The sequence below is a fragment of the Oxyura jamaicensis genome, chromosome 4 (assembly GCF_011077185.1).
Source record: "Oxyura jamaicensis isolate SHBP4307 breed ruddy duck chromosome 4, BPBGC_Ojam_1.0, whole genome shotgun sequence".
NCBI classification, from domain to species: domain Eukaryota; kingdom Metazoa; phylum Chordata; class Aves; order Anseriformes; family Anatidae; genus Oxyura; species Oxyura jamaicensis.
Window position 1 is genome coordinate 36,291,933 of NC_048896.1, and position 18,046 is coordinate 36,309,978.

Below are 18,046 nucleotides of genomic sequence, written 5' to 3' on the forward strand. Positions count from 1 at the left end.
TCCAGCCAGCCGGTACAACCACTCTGGCATTGTATTAATGTGATTCAAAGCAAGGGAGGAATAGCTTGAAGTGGGGAGTCGTGCTGCGTGCTGCCTAAGACTGCACACTGCTGAATTCACATATAAAAGTTACAATTTTCTTTCATTGCCTTGATGCCTGAGGTGGACTGTCAGAACTGTGACAGCTCACACCACCACAGATATGCGGCCATCTCCCAGGTTTATCTATGGGATTAACTCCTCAAAGGCTTTGAGAATGTGGATTACAGTCTCTGGTAGGCTGTGCTGTACCAAAGCCAACATCTCAGCTCTCACTTTCTCAGAGAAAAAAGAAGAAAAAAGATCAGAGGCTGACTGTTTTGTTGCATTATTTTGTTAAAGCTTAGACTGTATGGAGTTCTGTTCAAGTGCTTGTATAATGCAAGTTTCCATTTTTGGTCTGTTGAGCCTAACAGTGAAATAGGGATGTTGGTCAGGCAGCTGCTTCTTTTTAATGTGAAAGCTGATGTTTAGGAGTATTATTATATCTGCTGTCCTTCAGTCCCCAAAAGCATTATTTATTATGCAGCCAGAAGGAAACAGCCTTCTTTGTTTGTTCTTACCTTGAGATCCATGTAGATACACCTGAAGATATCATTTACTGTGTGTAGCCAGAAATTAAAGAGCAGTAAAGGTCGAGTGGATAAGACGCTTTATCAGAGCTTAATGAATCTACATGCTTCTGTTTATCCGTAAGATTAAAGTAACAACATTCCAAGTTAAAACATTTTTTATATTGGGCTAAGTATTTTTGTTTTGGTGTTTGCCACGTAGAAAATGTCACAACTTTTAATGAAGTAGTGTCTTAGAGAGGATTTAAACCACGAGGGCATTGTCTTTTGAAATCGTTGCTAATCCTCCAGGCTCAGAAGCTAAGAAAAGCTTGGATGTGCTGTTTTGCATCAGTAGATCTAGTGTATATCCATCTGTTGCTACTGCTAGCAAGTTTCATGTTGTTCAAACCAAAGTAAACTGCATATAGTATATTTCATGGGATTGTGTTTGTGATGCATATATTTTCAAGGAGGGGGCATATGCCAAGATGCTCAAATTTATCTATTAACCTCCTGCAGCAAAACCACAAGCAAATAACAAACCCTGATCATCTGGTATTTCTCTCAGGGTGCAGTGGGGCAAATTAATTTTGAGTGTCTCCACAGCACATTTCCAGTGAAGCTGCTGTACTTGTATAGGTTGGTACATTACTATGCAAAGACACAAGCATGGCTTCTGGAGGACAAAAGTCCCATCAGCCAATAATTAGTCCTGACGAGCCCATTGTCAGGTGGTGTAGCCTAGAGGGCTTTCCCCTCCAAAGCTAGCTCATGGGGTGCTGGAGCCCCTGACCCGTGCTGTATATATGGCACGCAGTAGACAAAAACGTCATAGACTTGCTCTTACTAGGCTTCAGGAGGACCTGCCTATCAGCAATTCATGAATGCCTCTTACCTACTAAAAATGCAAACACCTCTGTCGTTCTGTTCAGCTGTTCCCCCTCTTGGTAAGTTCAAACTTCGCAGTGGGCTTTCTTACCGTTTTTAGTTATAATGCATTCACTTTGCAAAGCCTGATTATAGTAGGCCAGGCCATACACTACAGAGTTGCCAACATAACAAATCAGTGGAAAAAAAACCCTGGTGCAAAGATCTTTGGCTTAAGTTTTGTTTGTAGAGTTGTATATATGTGTCAGGAGAAAAACTCCAGGTAGTATAAGCCTATACGCCATGCTTCCTTTAAGAGGCTCTGCCTAGTGTGAACTAAAATAGAAGGATTCTAATGTAATGAGGTAAACTCAGGGAGTAGTATTTCCTTGAGAAATTTTAATTTAAATTAAGCTTATTGTTAACTCACAGAGTGTGTCTTAAATTTGGCTTTGCTTCTCATTTCTGATTCTGGCAGGGATTCTTTCTGAGTGCTCACTGAATACACATCTTTAGAGTACTTGCCAGACTGTAACTAGCTGCTGTATCCATAATCAGATCTTGATACGGTAAGATCATGTGCAAGGAGTTATGAATTAGTGTACTGTGTAGTTAGGACACAGAAAAAAATCTTTTAACTGGCAAAATTGCCAAAAGTTTATATCTAAAAGATTGCTGTTTTCTTTGTACTTGACCCAAGAAAACTGTGATAAGTAGTATGGGCTACAGTCAGATTGCATAATATTGACTTTTTAATGGAGTTCCCTGTAGTCTGTAGTGGAAGCCAACAAAAATAAACAGCAGTAGAAAGCCTGTCCGTACTTGTTGGATAAACTCTGAGAGACCTCCTCTCTACCACGCGGTATTTTTTGGTAGTTCTGTTTCTTATCTGGATACCAGTTTATCACTCATGTTTTGGGTTTTTTCAATCTTTTCTTAAAATGAAAGTGCCTTTTTAAAGTGCAAGTGCTGTGACAAGTGTTGTTTTTATGACCCTTTGCAGACAGGATGCTAGTAGACATTTGAAAAATAGACAACATTAAACAAAAGCAGTGTGACTGCCTGTGCTCCAGCTTAATTTACTTGTGTAGCTTAATTTACTTGTGTAGTTTACCATACACTCTTTCCTTCCACAGGCATTTCCTATTCAAAACAGGAACAGGGACCACACCGCTGTTCAGTACTGCAACACCAGGGTACACAATGGCATCCGGCTCTGTTTATTCCCCTCCTACTCGGCCACTACCTAGGAACACTCTGTCCAGAAGTGCTTTTAAATTCAAGAAGTCTTCGAAGTACTGTAGCTGGAAATGTACTGCTCTCTGTGCTGTAGGGGTCTCAGTGCTGCTGGCAATACTGCTGTCCTACTTCATAGGTGAGTTCCTTTTTTTCATAACTGTCATCATAAATAGGGATGTCTGACGGACTGTAGATGTGCTGTCCCATCTCAACCTTCGTGTATAGCAGAGTTTTTGGTAAAAGTAAAAACCACAACAATGACTTAATGAAAACTCCTAATTATTTTGAGATGATAGAAAATCTGAATACTTTGCAAGCACCCTGTGGCATGACAATGGATGAACTAATTTCAAAGAAGTAATTAAATTGCAATTAAGTTATGTGGTGTCTAGTACTTACATATATGCAGAATACAGGCTATAAAGTTCTGTGACGTGAATATAGCCTGCAGCATATCTGTGATACTCTTCTCATTTTGCACGAAATGTAACTAATACAGCATTTAGGAATTATAACTTATTTCATCATTATATGCATGTATGTTTGTGTGTATAGCTAGTGCAAAAGTCTAATACAGGCTTTGATTGCAAGGTAGGGAAAATAAATGTCCAAAAGGACAACATGCAGAGAAGGAGGAGACTTCTTCCTCTCTTGTGGGGTGTTTATTTTTAATTATTTACTGTTTTCTCTGTTAATTTTTGCCAACTTGAATTTTACATGATTTCTTTTATTTCTTCTTCACTTGATTTAATTTCATAAATGCTTCTTCCAAATATCATATAATTTGAGGTTTAGGCAGTTTGTGGGGGAATCACTGCTCTTGACAAAAATATTATTGTCTTCAGTGTGGGAACAGAACAGGCTTATCGTGTATGGGTGCGTAACTTCTTCCATAGCTTTGTCCAGATTACAGATGTTGTTACCTCTGAGTCCTTAAATGGTCTTCAAAGACTTTAACAAAAAAGATGATTTGTTAATTAGAAGTTAAAATCAGAAATGAAAATTTAAGGGTCTGGTTTCTGTAAGGCATTGGTTGTGTTGCAATTCAGAGTCTTAAGAAGTCAATAAAAGAAGAGAAGGGGGGGGGGGGTCAATCTCTCCTTCTCTCCCTCGTTTTAAAAACAGGTTAAATTAATAATAAAGCCTAGAAGGCCCTGTGATCCTTAAATCTTCATTGCCTTTGTTGAAACAGGCTTCCTACATTTCAATCCAAGGCAGAGCATAAGCTGTATAAAGCCTTTGAAGTAGTTCTTACTGGGCTGAAGCTCCTGTGAACAATGCAAGGAAGTGGGTTGCTGAGTAGCTGGAGAAATTCCTCTCTGCCCTGGCAAAGCAGAACCCCCAGAGCACCCTTTCCACCACAGCTGTGAGCTCCAGAGAGCAAAATACACGTATACAAATGTAGGGCTTGCCACTGCTGCCCAGTCCATTGCAAGCCTTGAATTTTTTTTATGCACAGCAGTATAAAGGTGTATTGTAAAGTTAAGCTTCGACACTGTATCTTTTTTAAAGTGGGATTCAAATAATCCCATTTAGAAAATACAGTAATTGTGCTCAGTTTCCATAATATTGCCTCTTAAATCACTAAACCAAACATCTGCTACTAAAAAAATACATAACTGTGAAAGAAGGAATTCAGTGTGAAGTATCCCTGTCAAGAACTGGGAAGAATAGCCATACAGATAGTAAAATATTGAAGACCGGATTGTGAACTGAGTTCTACACTTTGCTAGCCTGAAAGAGAGAGATTACTTATGAATCTGAGGGGCACAAGAAGATAGCTGTACTGGATTATTTCTCCCACAGGCACATTAGGAAATATAAGCATGTCTAATGTGCCTCTATTCCTGTATTCAGGAAAAAGAACCAGGCTTTCCAGTGAGTGAGAACTTTCAGCTCCACACATCATTTATTCACATACTCCGTTAAAAAAAATAATAATAATAAAATAAAATAAAAAGACAAATATAGCTGTACATTTCATGGGCATATGCCAGCTCACGTATTTGCTGAAATAAACAATTCACAAGGGCCTTCCTCTGCCCATAGTCAATAGGGAGCTCTTTGCCTACTAGTGATATTACACATATTTCAGCTAACTCAGCAATCTAAATGTAAAATCCAGCACTCAGGGATGCTCTCTAGAGAACCTGGGGTCCATAAAACCATGAATGGATTACACTCATTCATATATGTGGTTTTCCCATCTCTGCAGACACAATATCAGAAATATTCTCCATTTAATAGGCCATCTAAGGCCATCTAAATTGGTGGAAATCATTTACGTAAGATGGAAATAGTCCTTCGTCTTGGTTAAATATTTCATAGTGTAGGTATGAAAGAGGAATTGAAAGAGGAGGAAATTGATAATAAAATAAAACATTGGGAAGGGCTGTGGTATTGTGTGACCTCTAGCACTGTGTGACATGCCTCTAACACAGTGATCTGGCTTGTCTGCTGAGGCCTACAGCAGCTGAGCTGGCGTGTCACATCCATGAAGCCAGTTTGAGACGTGTTTTTGACTTCACAGGGAGACATTGCCACAAGCATTAAAACACTACAGCTGTTGCTGTAAAATATGCCAGTGCGTATTGATAAGGAACACAGTATGGCCCATGTCCACTGCGTGACTGTGGCAGCTGCAGGTCGAAGGCCTGAACTGGATCACGCAGCCGGGGACTGGCAATGTAACTGGGCCCTTCTTGGAAAGGGCAGGGATCAACATGTCATGCCCAGGCTTCCTTTAGTTGCAGTGGATATGGGGTAGAGAAAGTGACTATGGATCCCTTTGCTTAGACAACATAAGGCAGAAGAGACAGTTTGCTAGACTTCATGTCTGCCTTTGCAGAACTGCACGGTCAATTAGCCCTACCAGTGGAGGGGAGCTACACCAAGTCCTGTCTGTCTTGCACTTCTTCCCTCACTGTGACAGGAAAGACTCCTATGTTTACAAAGTCTACAAAGAGGAGGTGAGAGCAGCACAGAAAGGGACCACAGCAAGCACTGTTCTGTAAGGCCACTTAATGCAGTCTTGGAGGGCACAAGGAGTTGAAAACATTATTTTTTTCTAAAGAAAGGAAAGTCTCACTGCCAGCTTCCCTGCATACTCTTGATTTTTGAGCACTGGTGGTCTCTCAACCATTTAAAATATTCAGAATGTTGAAACTTACCATTCCTGTCAATGAGACCTGCTAATTTTTAGAGAAAATAAATGTGAGTTGTGGAAAATGTTGACCTTCTTATTAAAGGGTTCATCTACTGTTGAACTATTGAGAAGCAATGAGTTAAGCAAGAGAAACATGCAAGAAGCGCTTAACCAAGATATAGTACAGCATATATAGGAGAGAGGAGTTAAAAACCAGCTCTAGTTCAAAGTAAAGGATTCAAAGAACATCTTCCTGAAATAGAGTATTATAAAGAAAGAGAATAAAGAATATAAACTGCTTAGTTTGGGGATCGAGATGACACTGAAATTTCGTTAAGCTGCTCATTTGGCTAACTGCTAGTCATAATCAGATTTGCAGCCAAGGAAGAAGATGACAATTTTTTTCCAACATGAACATTTTTAGAAAACTTCAAAAATATTCTTTTCTATTTCCCTGTTTGGAAGACTAGAAAAAACAGTCTTAAATTTAAGTCATGAAGGAGTAAGAAATATGACATTGCCTCAGTTTGACCTCTTTTTATATACACATGAATATTTTACCAAAACTTTGTACAGGCAGTCTGTGTGAGCCAGAAATAGAGTCCAGCTTTACAACGTGCAAGACAAAATGGAACTTTATCCTTTTTCTCCCTGTGACTTACTGTGTCATTCAGCATCCATCTTTTGCAGTGAATGAATGCAGTAAAAGTTTGGTAGAGCAAATGCCTAGGTGAAACATCGAAGTTTAGTATGTAATGACCAGTATGTATCTGCCAGTTCTAGCTTTTGGATCTTCTCTATCCGCTCTCTTTGTTGCTAAGGGGAGCAGTTTGTTGTTCCTGGATGTGTTTTCTTTTAACAGAAGAATCCCCTGTTCAGTTACAGAGAATTATATCAGGAGTTGTTTTCAGTATGTTGTTGCATAGCATAGATTCTGACCAGCTACATTAAAGGAATAATTGGTACAGTAGTAATTATTTTTTCTTTAGTGCAGATTCGCAGTAGAAGAAATTAATGAGAATTTGGGATATCAGGGCCCCTCTTTCGAGCCGAGGAATTGCTTTGGCAACAGGTTTTCCATTGCCAATGGCATTATCTTGACATTAGCTAAGTTCATACAAGAGGTTAGTGCCATTTTCACTTGCATGGGGATCCAACAGGCAAGTGGTTTTCCTCAGTCAGTGCTGGAATTACACAGCACCAGATTTAATCAACTGAGTTTGGAGAGTTATACACTGAATGATCCCATCTGTAATGCAAGTTGTCCTATGGCTACTAAATAGGTTTCTATTAACATAAAATATTATTTGAATACACGATGAGAGACCTGACCTGTTCAATCCACCTCTGCTGTTCTGACTTCTTAACAGCAGTCTGTTTGTATCTTATGAGCGTTTTGTGCTCTGTGTACCTCAGAATTGATCGCTGTGCTAGCATTAGCTCTGCAGCCAGTGGTCAGGAGAAGAATGTATGGCAGCCAGTTATTCTTTGTGATAAAGATTTAAATATCAATGGTAACTTAAGGACATCTCTTTAAGAAATATATAACTTTATTTAATCGAAATGGCCACAGGACTACTTTTATCACTCCTGCTTCCCATGAGTAGTTAAGCAAATCCATTTTGGAAAGGAAAGAAAGCTAACTTCTAGATTTAACAACTGAAACATCTTCTGGGACAATATATATTGTAGTTTATATTTCATTCTGTGAGAGCCAGTAGAAAAGTCACTGTTCTGCTGTGATTCAGGGATGACCACACAGTCATAATCCAAAGTGGAAATGAAATATGAACAAAAAAGAGATACCAGACTAGAAAGCCATGTTTGATAATCACTGATAATACATTCTTTCTACATTTATATAAAAATAGACATTGTGCTCATTCTGTTATATTGTACGTTCGATTTTTTTCTCAGTCTGAAAATTGTTGTTTTATCATCATCTGAAGACATTTAAGCTGAAAATTTATTAACTAATGAATTTCTAATTATTAACTTCCATCGACAACTATCTTTAGAGTGTGAGAGAAGAACTTGAGAGTAAGAACAGAGCAACTTAAACTAAGAGTTTTTACGGTAGAGGTAGGAGGACAGAAAAGGTAGCAAACAAGTTTTGTCATTAGAGGAGAGTGTCACAGAAGGATTCAGGGTATAAAAATTACAGCTGACGGACAATTAACTTCCTTGCAGGTGAGTTTTAAGTAATCCTGGAAAATTTAGAAAATTGTCTGTTTCTGCAGACTGAGGTTAACTTTCCATCTCTCCAGTGCTGTTTCTGAGTTTGTTGTCTGTGGTTCACCCATGTTACTGAAGATTTAGTGTGACAGCTGCTGGCATTCACATCTACTCACAGATTGCAGAGGACCAGATGCCTTTCCTGTTGGGCTCAGTGGCAGAAGTCATAGTAGGGCAGAAGCACCCTCCCCAGAATTAATGGACAGTTAGTCATGACAGTTACAGAACTGGATTTTTGTGATTAAAGCGATGACTAAATATACCTGCAGTTGAAAGGAATCTATCTTACTTTATCAGTAAAGAACAACATAATATGTCTTTTTGATTGCAATGCCAAGTTAACATTATGCTGCTGTTCGTAAAGCTCAATTACTGCCAGGAATGACGAAAACAACTTAATTAATAATGCCATTTAAATGGAATTTTTATTACAATACCCAGCATAGGTATTGTAATTAACAGGCATGAGGGGGAATATAGTTACGTTGCCATTAATCAGCTTTACTTTCATTATGTGTTTATAGAAACTCTTTTTCTCTTTGACCTGCATTTAATTTTGAGTATTGTAATGCTGTTGTCACCGAGAGCTTTCAAGAACTATTGTATTTCCAGCAGGGTGCCTGCATTCTCTGCCCACTCTGCTTCCTAGGTTGAGCTTGGACCTTGGTTATGAGTAATGCACTGAGGTGTGTGGGTTGGAAATATGTTCCCTGTCTGCAGCCATGTGGCAGATTTTCACAGTTAGCCAGGTTTATGCTCCTACTGCATTTCTCATTCCATCAAATTAGAGGTGCTGAGGAAGACTAATAACTGTGTATATCACTGATTCTAAAAGGAAGGTGCTTGTGGAGGGAAGGTACATAGCTCCTTGCTAAGTCACAGACAACAACTCATCTGAACAGTCCTTCAAGCTTTTAAGGAAGGCTATGGGTGTCTCTCGTGCTTCTGGAGGCAGCAGCAGTGTTCCATGTCAGGCTTTTCTTTCCAAGCTAGAGACTTCCAGTATCACTTCCACCTTGAATTGTCTGACTCTCAAATTAAAAAGCTGTGGATTAAGTATGTAGTGGTGTTTTCCTTCTGTCCAGAATGGATGTTTACATGTCTCTGTCAGCTCCAAATGTCACAGGCAGCAATTGCACTGGTGACAATGCCACGTGGGGGCTGTAAGGCCCAGCCTTCCCAGTGTGTGTGGCTCTCCTGTGTGCTGGTCAAAATCTGTGTGCTTGTTGTTTTACAGAATTGTGCTGGATGTTGTTCTGGAAGGACGGAGTAGTAGATACCCTGTAGAAATATAAGGCAGGACCAAAGGATGTGTGTAGCCTCTGCTGTTGGACCTGTAGTGGGGGGGTTATATACCCATATACCTGGTGAACACACAGTTACAGAGCAGGTAGAAACTACCTCCTGAAACTTCTGAAGGATTTTGGTATCCTGAACAGACCTTAGGAAAGTTCCTGAAGTCTGAACTACCAATCTACGAGTTGCATTTCAGTACTTTATAATCTTCAAAAAGATTACTATAAAAGCCAGATAATTAGCGTTTGTAGGCCATACTTTAGTAATATCAGGTGAATCAACTCCTTTCACTCATTTCTGACCGGTTCTTTATAAATGACGTTCTTCAGATATGCACGACTGTCCATACTATTCTGATGCTTTATTATTAAGCTTAATATTAGTGCTAGTAATTCCATGATTTTCTGCATTGCAGTGATGTTCAGCTGTATCTAATATGAGATAATTTTTCCCTTGGTATCTCATAGCCATGGCTTTTATATTCTGCACGATGTTCATACAATGTTTAGAGCAGGCATTGCTGATGAGCTAGCTATGCCTTCTTAGTGTGGAAATATTTATAAACAATAAAGTAATTTCTTATGTTTGCCACATTCTTTCAAGCCTGGGAGACAAAGAACGACTAGTCAGAAAAAGAATAAGTTATGCCTCACCACCTTGTTGGGGGTGATCGGGCTGAAAATGTTTTTAACATCTTTCATTGAAACTGCACTAAAACTAAATGTGTTGAACATCTATGTGTTAAAGCATGAACATTAGATGTACTTTTTTGTTTCTAGCAAGAATTCCATTATGGCTAATGCCTTTAGTTGATGCTTTTTAAGCAAAGATCTTGTCACTGTGTTTCAGACTAAGTGCAAAGCATAATATAATATTTACTGTTTCAGGAGTGCACAGTATTAATATTTGATTGGTGTTGTGGATGTCACATGCTGTTATTGTTAGTGACACTGAAAGTAAGACACTTACTGAGAAAGATAATCCTCACACAGAAGGATGTAGGAACATGTAATTGGCAGTCAGGAGGTTAAAAGAGACTTGACAAGATTTTGAGGGATTAAAAGTTAATCTGGCAAGGAGAATACCCACCTCTGCTCCCAAAAAGGCTTGTGTTTTAATTATGATTTGTCACAAGGTTTCTGGCAATAGGCCTGTCACTCTTCCACTTTTGCCCAGTGGAACGAATTGAAACTCAGTAATCCTGGCAACATAAGGTATAGTGATAAACCAAAAGGTGACATGATGTCATGGTCCATAGGGCCCACGTTGTGTTATTTTGCTGTCATACTGTAATGCAATATGGTGCTTTTTCAAAATCTGGATGGTGTTTCCAGGAATACTGAAATGTCTCACAAGCACATCATTGTGGAGATGTGGGCCGTTCTGCAATCCTCCTATAGAATTCTGGCAGACCCATAAACAGTAGCATTTTTTCAGTAATTACTAATTAGTAATATGAGTATTTCAGAAATGTGGTTAAATTATACTAGCTACTCTTCTGGATAAACAGTAGGTTTAGAGCAGTTCAAAGATGTAGTTCCTGTTTTATCAATGGTGGTAAACGCGTACTATATTTTAATAGTATGTAAGAATATGTAGTACTTCAAATTTATGCTTATGTTTAAGACATTTTTCAAAGCAGAGATGAAATTACTTGGATGCTTTATGTTGTTTGTGGACATAAGATTACAGACCTCTTTTCTTTCCTGGTAGTTCCCATTAATTTATGATTTGTATTAGTGAAGAAAAAAGCCAGCCCTTAGAGATGTGCTATTCACTGTGATATCAGAATTAATAATACCTATGTTAAAGTTGTAGTTTTGTGTATAAATTATATATTTTCTGTAAATTGCATCTCTTCTATAAATTGCAATCCTTTCTTGCATCCTTTCTTTGAAGAAAACTGCTTGTTCTGTTTTGAATGCTTTAAAAACATCATGCTGGTAAAATGCCTGATTTAGATGAGATTTTTGTAAACCTCTCCATACACAAGCACGTTAGAATAAAAAGGTCAAGTACATATGTCCAAACTTGCTGCGAGCATTCTCCTTTGATGTTACATTTATGACCGAGATGGCAAGTACACATGGCTTTTACACAGGTGTAATTCCCCCACTGCAGTGATTAATTATGGATGCCATATAGGAGTCCTCTGAAGTAGACAGGAACCTTTAAATATGAGATTCTTTACTTTTACATGGATGCCATTTCAGAAGACTTCACTCAGAAAAACAGAACAAAACCAAAAAAAAGTCTTGTCTTAGGAATCACCACCTATAACAACATCTGTAATTTTATAATTCAGGAAAAGGAGAAGTGTTAACAACTGTTCAGATTACGTGGATGTTTGCATTTGAAATGCTCAATTTCCCTCAATAATAAAACCAAGCAAACAACCAAGAAAGAATGTTTTTGCCTAAATGTGATGAAATAGAATCACACAAAAGCATCTCTTCTAATATCTCTACAGGAGGAATGCCAGGGGGCAGGGGGATTGGTTAGGTATCATGGATGAATATCGGCCATTGGGAAAGATAACTGGCTCCACAAGCCTTTAAGGAAAGAAACAGATGTTTCCAATGTTTTTAATGAAAAATATTTCTGATTTTACATTCTTATGGTACAGGAAGACCATTATTAATATTTAAATAATACTTAATTAGAAATTGTAAAAACAAGAGCCAGATGTATATTGTTAACACCCTTTGCCAACCAGTCATGTACTTGAGTTTCAAAAGTTGTGTAACACAATAACTTGCTATGATACATTTATCTTCACTTGTGAAAGCTTCAAACTCATCTGCTGTTCATCTTCTCTTTCATCTTTGAAATGCCAAGTTTCATAGCAGTTTTTATTGAAGCATTTTTTGTTAGGTAGTGGATCTGCATTTGACTCCAAAACTTTTCACACTGACAAGTAATAGTTCTTTAGATTTTCAACTTATTTTTCAGGTTTTTAGTCTCCAGCAGCTTCTTTCTGTGTTTCTTGTCTATTAGTAATCTCAAGAAGAGGTAATGATGTGCAGGTATCCACAAGTTTGAAAATTAGAAATTGAATCCTTCTTGTTATTTCAATCCACCTGGAGCCAAGACTAGATAATTTTAAAACACATCCTTATCACTGATCCAGTATATTTTCATACAGTAGCAAGATGAGTCAGTGCCCTTGATCAATCTTAGTGCTGCTTCAGAGCTAAGACTGCCTATTCTTAATATCACCTGTAAGTTTTTATAGTTCAGTGCCTTAGCTGATTTTATTTAGTGGGGGCTAGGGGAATGTTTAATGTGAAAATAATTATAATTTTTTTTTTTTTTTTTTTTTTTTTTTTTTTCCCCCCCAGGGTTTACATAACTATTAAAGTGGCTTGCAAGGCACAATTCACTGGCTTACAAACAATTAACAGTAGGGTTGTCTTTATGTCATAGGTTTCTTTCATAACTCATATGTGATAAATTAATTTTTCTGTTTTCTTTTTATTAGTAGTATTTTTCATGTGCTTAGAGTGCATCTTTGCTCACAGGAATAGTTTCATAAAAGCCATGTCTCACTTTAGTGAAGCCTCTAGAGGAACTATAGTCATGGTGTGTTATTGCAATCCACATAAAACACATTAATGACAATAAAATAAAGCATGCCCCATCTAGTAGCCAGTCCCTCCTGTGCCCTTACTCCTTTCTCTGGCCCAGAGACAGAGCTGCTTACCCAATCGTGATTCCTGGTGGTATAGTGAGGAGCTATATTTTTTATATTTTTTATATATATAGCCACAAGGAACCGAGCTTAAACCTGAGGGTGATGGACAGGTTTCGGTAGGGGCATGATTGAAATTCCTGAACTGACTCAAATCTTGAAACTTTTTTGAACCAAGGATTTGCACGCGCTTGTTAGCACGTACAGATAGATAGCTAATAGCTTACAAGTTTATACCAGATGTGTTTTGTAACACAGATCTTTTTTGTAAAAAAGATCTCTTCAGTGGTAAACTCAGTGTGTTCGTTTTGTGCGTGTTTTTTTTTTTTCTTTTTTTTTTAATATGAACTTAAGTGGAAATTGCATGGTTGCAAATTGATCTGCATGTCGTGTTTGTTTTATGCAGCTACACAACTGTACAGTTCCAATAGGCGAGTGATACTTATCTAGCATAGATCTAAGTCACTTTAAAGGAATTGTTGTAAAGAGGTTACAGGTTATTTTGTTGTGGCTTCAATCACCTTCCTTTGATCTATAAGTGGACAGCTGTAATTGTGGTATCATGAAGCCTAACAACAGCAAAGGATGAGAAAACCTATATGTTGACTTGCACAATCAACTTGCATATGATCTCAGCAGGAAATTCTAAACAAAAGCTAATTTATGGAAAAATATGTATTTCTAATCACAGTTTAGCTCTGCAGGGTTCCAAATAACACACTACAATCTCTACATGCAGATGCTTTCATCTTACATTCAAAATTTGGTGACATTCCAAAAGTTCTTATCAAACCTTATTATCATCTTTTATTAAATCTTATTGCATTGCTCCTTATTGCATGTTTGCTGTAATATTCTGACATTCTTAATATGGAATAAAAAAGCTTTGATCTTTGTTAGACAGTCATGAGATGGAAATACGCAACACAAGTGTTTAACTATATGCTATAAAATCCCAGCTTGGTGTGTCCTTTGAACATCCCAGTAATTGGCCTCTGTTTCTTTTTCCTTTGGTTCTTAAATCTTTTCATCAGACTGCACTTCTCTATGCCATCAACATGCAAATAGGTTATGCATGATCATATAGTGCCATTTCATTATTATTATATCCCTCAAGAGATTCGGTGCTGGAGGGTTCGGTAATAAATAAGGCTTTTGAACTATAAAAATGCTTGGGCCCATTCATTGACCCTCTTGCCTAAGTAAGACATTTCCATCGGATGTTGAGACATTACATTGGTACTGCTTTTCTTAACGCTGCTGTTTTATGAGGGCTGCCATCTAAACGATGTCACCCTGAGCAAGAGCTGGACCTATAGGAAAAAAAAAATAGATAAGAACAAACCTGAGCCTCATCTGTTTTCCAGAAAATGAGTTAAAGGAGGAAAAGGAAGGAGTTAAAGCCTGAGAAGGAAGAGAGTAAAGAAATGCCTGAAGGAATACAGAGAAGTAATTATCCTGCAGTCTTAACCCTGTCTTGAAAAGTGTAAATCAGGGAACTTTTTTTTCCAAAATGCTTGACAAGGAAATCATTGATTATGACTTTATTAGATAGAAACCCCAAATTTATGGAATGTTTTTCATGCCCTTCTCTGAACTAAGAGAGACAAAACAGCCCTTGTCTCAAAGGAGTCAGCAATCTAATGTGCACTTCCCCATCAGTTCTGTACCTGTAATGACTTTCACCATCTTGTTAACTGTGAACAGCATTATCTGGAAAAAAAATGTTCAGGAGAAGGCCCAGGATAATACTAACAGCTATTTAGGTAATACTGAAGACTATTACATATCAGAGAATGTTGGATGATCATCAGAATAAATGGTAAATGTGAAACAAGCTGTAAAAAATACATGCTATTTAAATAAGTGGCTACTGAATAATGATCTTTGTCTCTGTTGTAAGAAATCTGGATTCTCCCTTAAGCTTTGAATGTGCCACACATAATGCTGTTGACAGAATTAGACCATTGTTATATAAAAGTCACTGGCTTGACAACTAAAATGAGACATCTAGACATATAAGTTTACAGAGGAATAAACATTCCACTTCTTGGTGAACGTGGTAAAAATAGTTACACTGAGATCACTGCACATCTCTCTTAACATTTTGAATGCAATTGTACTTTAAAACAGCATCTTTGATTGGTGGTTGAAGAAACTGAGTTTATCCATAGCAGATACCTGGCACTTCTTTGGTGCCATATTTCTTCTAGGCATTTTTTTTGTGATGTGTTTTGCAAATTTTTTATTAAAAGGTTCCAAGGAAAAAAGAAGAATGGAGTGTAGAAGTTGATTTTACTGTTTTACTGCAAAAAAAAATCAAGGGACCCATTCAATAGTTAAGGATAAGAGGAAAGTGATCACACTTCTTCAGTTAATGTTTTGATCTTAATAGGCATCACTAAGTCTTCTTATAATGTTGTACCAAATACTTTACATTCAGAAAACAGGTTCAGAAACTTTAATGAATATGTGATGCTCCCATTGGCTAACCTTTTGAAGAGTCTTAAAATGCACTTTCAAGTTATTTTAAATTTAGAAATAACAGGCTTTTTGTTGATTTGAGAAAGACAGTAATAAATAAAGAACTTGTCTTTATAACTCGTAATTCACTTATTTAAAATTTTAATTTACTATTTTAATTGACTATTTGATCTGCAGCAACATCCAAGGCATCCTATTATCTTAGAAAAGAGGAAATGAATGCAAATCACTGACAGTTGATTTGCACATCTTCTGGTCCACTCCAGGTCCTTCAGAATAAAATAGATTCAGACTCTAATTATAGCTGCAAGAAAAATATATGGGAGATAATTTTAAAAACCACTTCAGTGTTCAAATATTTCATTTGAAAATGTATTGCCAACAGGGAGATGAACTAGAAGATAATCCTTCAAGAAGATTGAGCAATAATTGCAATTTGCTTAGTTTAAATTATAATCTTTTTGCATTGCTTTAAATATAAATGATATTCACTTTTCCTTATGTGCAAGTGTGCATATATATTATTCTATTAATTCTAGGGAAGCAATTTAGTAAACCATAGTTTGAAAGCACTAGCACCCAGAAATACATAGAAGTTACAGACCTGGAAGATACGTTCAATATCTTAGCAAGACGCTCATCTTCAAGTACAGCTTCATGAATAATAAGAGTTGATTAACATATCTTGTAGAATGCATGGCAGAAGCAAGGAGGGTCAGCAACATCACTCAGTTCCTTCCTCTTGCCAACTTTCCCCACAGTGTCGAGTATTTTATGTTTACAGAACATAGTCCACAGGTCTTATCTCCAAAGATCTCAGGGAGATGCTTGCTACTTTGAGATAGCCAATATTTTTTTTCTACTGTCTAGTGTTAATTTTTCATCTGTTGTAAGAAGAGTTGGAGGAGCATTGGAAGTCTGTTTCCCAAATCAGGCAGCTCAGTTTCTGCTTCTTTCTACTTAAAAGGAGCTACCTGTCTGTGAAATTCATGCTCCCCTGAAGTGCGCTGTCCCCTTCAGAATTCTTGCTCTGCAGAAGACAGATTTACCAAATGCAGAATGTCACCTGTTGGATTACTGGCACAACCAGACAGTACTTAGAGACTTCATGCTCAAACTCTCATTACCTGTCCTGTTGCTGGAGGGCTACTTCAGTGAATAAAGCCTCTGCTTATATGCATACAGTTTTGCTTATTCATCCTTATCACCTGTATGTTTAATACTTCTCACTTGCACAACTTAGCGGGTGTTTGCTGTGCCCTTTGTTTTTCATAAGCCTGTCAATCACAGTACCTCAGTTACAATTCTCTTGCCTGCCTGTCATAACTTTGACAGAAGAGGCCTTCGAGCCAGTGAGCAAGACAGGGAAGGGAAAGCACTGCCCAAGCTGAGGATTTGTCAACTCACCATTCTTCTTCCTCTCACGCGGTTACACAGTTATCCATCTCTCTTACCACCTGCTAATAAAAATACTGATTTCTTTTTGGCTTACTGAAGAAAGTCTTGAAGATGGTTTTGAAGTGATAGTACAGTGTATTTGCTCAAGAACAAGTTGTTGTAAAGAGAAGGCATAAAGTAAGTACAGCAATACTTGTTTGAGAAATGAGCATACAAGGTAAATAGGCTGGCAACCTGAAATGAGTGAAAGAGCCTGATACAGCAGCTGCTTTTTCCTGAAGCAGATTATTGTAAAATGTTTTATAAAAGTGTAAGTTTTTTTTTCAAGCATTTGCGGTGAAATGTTTACTTCATTACTTTTTTAATTATTAAGCGGGAATGAAGACTCTGTAGACTGCTTTCAAACCAAAAGAACTAGATGTTGATTATAGAAAGTGAAAGGTAAGATCAACCAAGCTTGAAAAAGTAGTTTAAGGTGCTTTAGAAACCCTTCAGTGAACTGCATGGTGACAGATGGTAAGATTACTTGATAGCATCAACAAAAATGCTGGTTTTTACAGGCTACTGTAGGTATAAATGTACTTCTTTAATCTGAGCTCTGAATCTTTTGAGTATCCCAGTCCATTTGGCATATAGACCATGTGCTGCTTAGAAGGCCTAAAAAGGGAAGAAGAAAAACTGAACTGTTAGTCTGATTATTGCTCATAGGTTTAAGGTTTGCTCTGGAGAATTCAGCTGTATCCACCACCACAGATACTGTGTTCATGTAAAGAAACACATGGACCCCAGGGGACTTTCTCCTGATGCCTCTCCTTCCCACCCTGTTGAAGGGAATGCAGTCTTCACCATTTAAACTATCACTGCACTCTAAAGGCTGACCATAAAGCTGGTAACCTGGCCAAAAGCAGTACTGTCAAGTTTGTCAGTCCTAAGGTAAAATACTGTCTCAATGCCTGCAAGTAAAGAAGACCTGTTGGTGGTAGCTAGAGATAACTTCACAGAATGGAGGTGTGGACTGAAAAGGCAGAATAAGCAGAGGATATCAGCATCTATTTCTGTGCTTAAGAAGTCATCCTGATCCTCAATGGGGGCAGTCTT

At 37.7% G+C, this 18,046-nt stretch overlaps 1 protein-coding gene across 11 annotated transcripts in view; it reads left to right on the forward strand.

Moving 5' to 3' along the window:
- Positions 1 to 18,046, forward strand: part of TENM3 (teneurin transmembrane protein 3) — a 1,329,889-nt gene that overhangs the window by 1,210,073 nt on the left and 101,770 nt on the right. For all 11 annotated transcript variants that reach the window (XM_035325081.1, XM_035325082.1, XM_035325083.1 and 8 more), the window contains one exon: positions 2,597 to 2,835. In XM_035325081.1, coding sequence (XP_035180972.1) covers positions 2,597 to 2,835 — 239 coding nt within the window. The remainder of the gene's footprint in view (positions 1 to 2,596; positions 2,836 to 18,046) is intronic.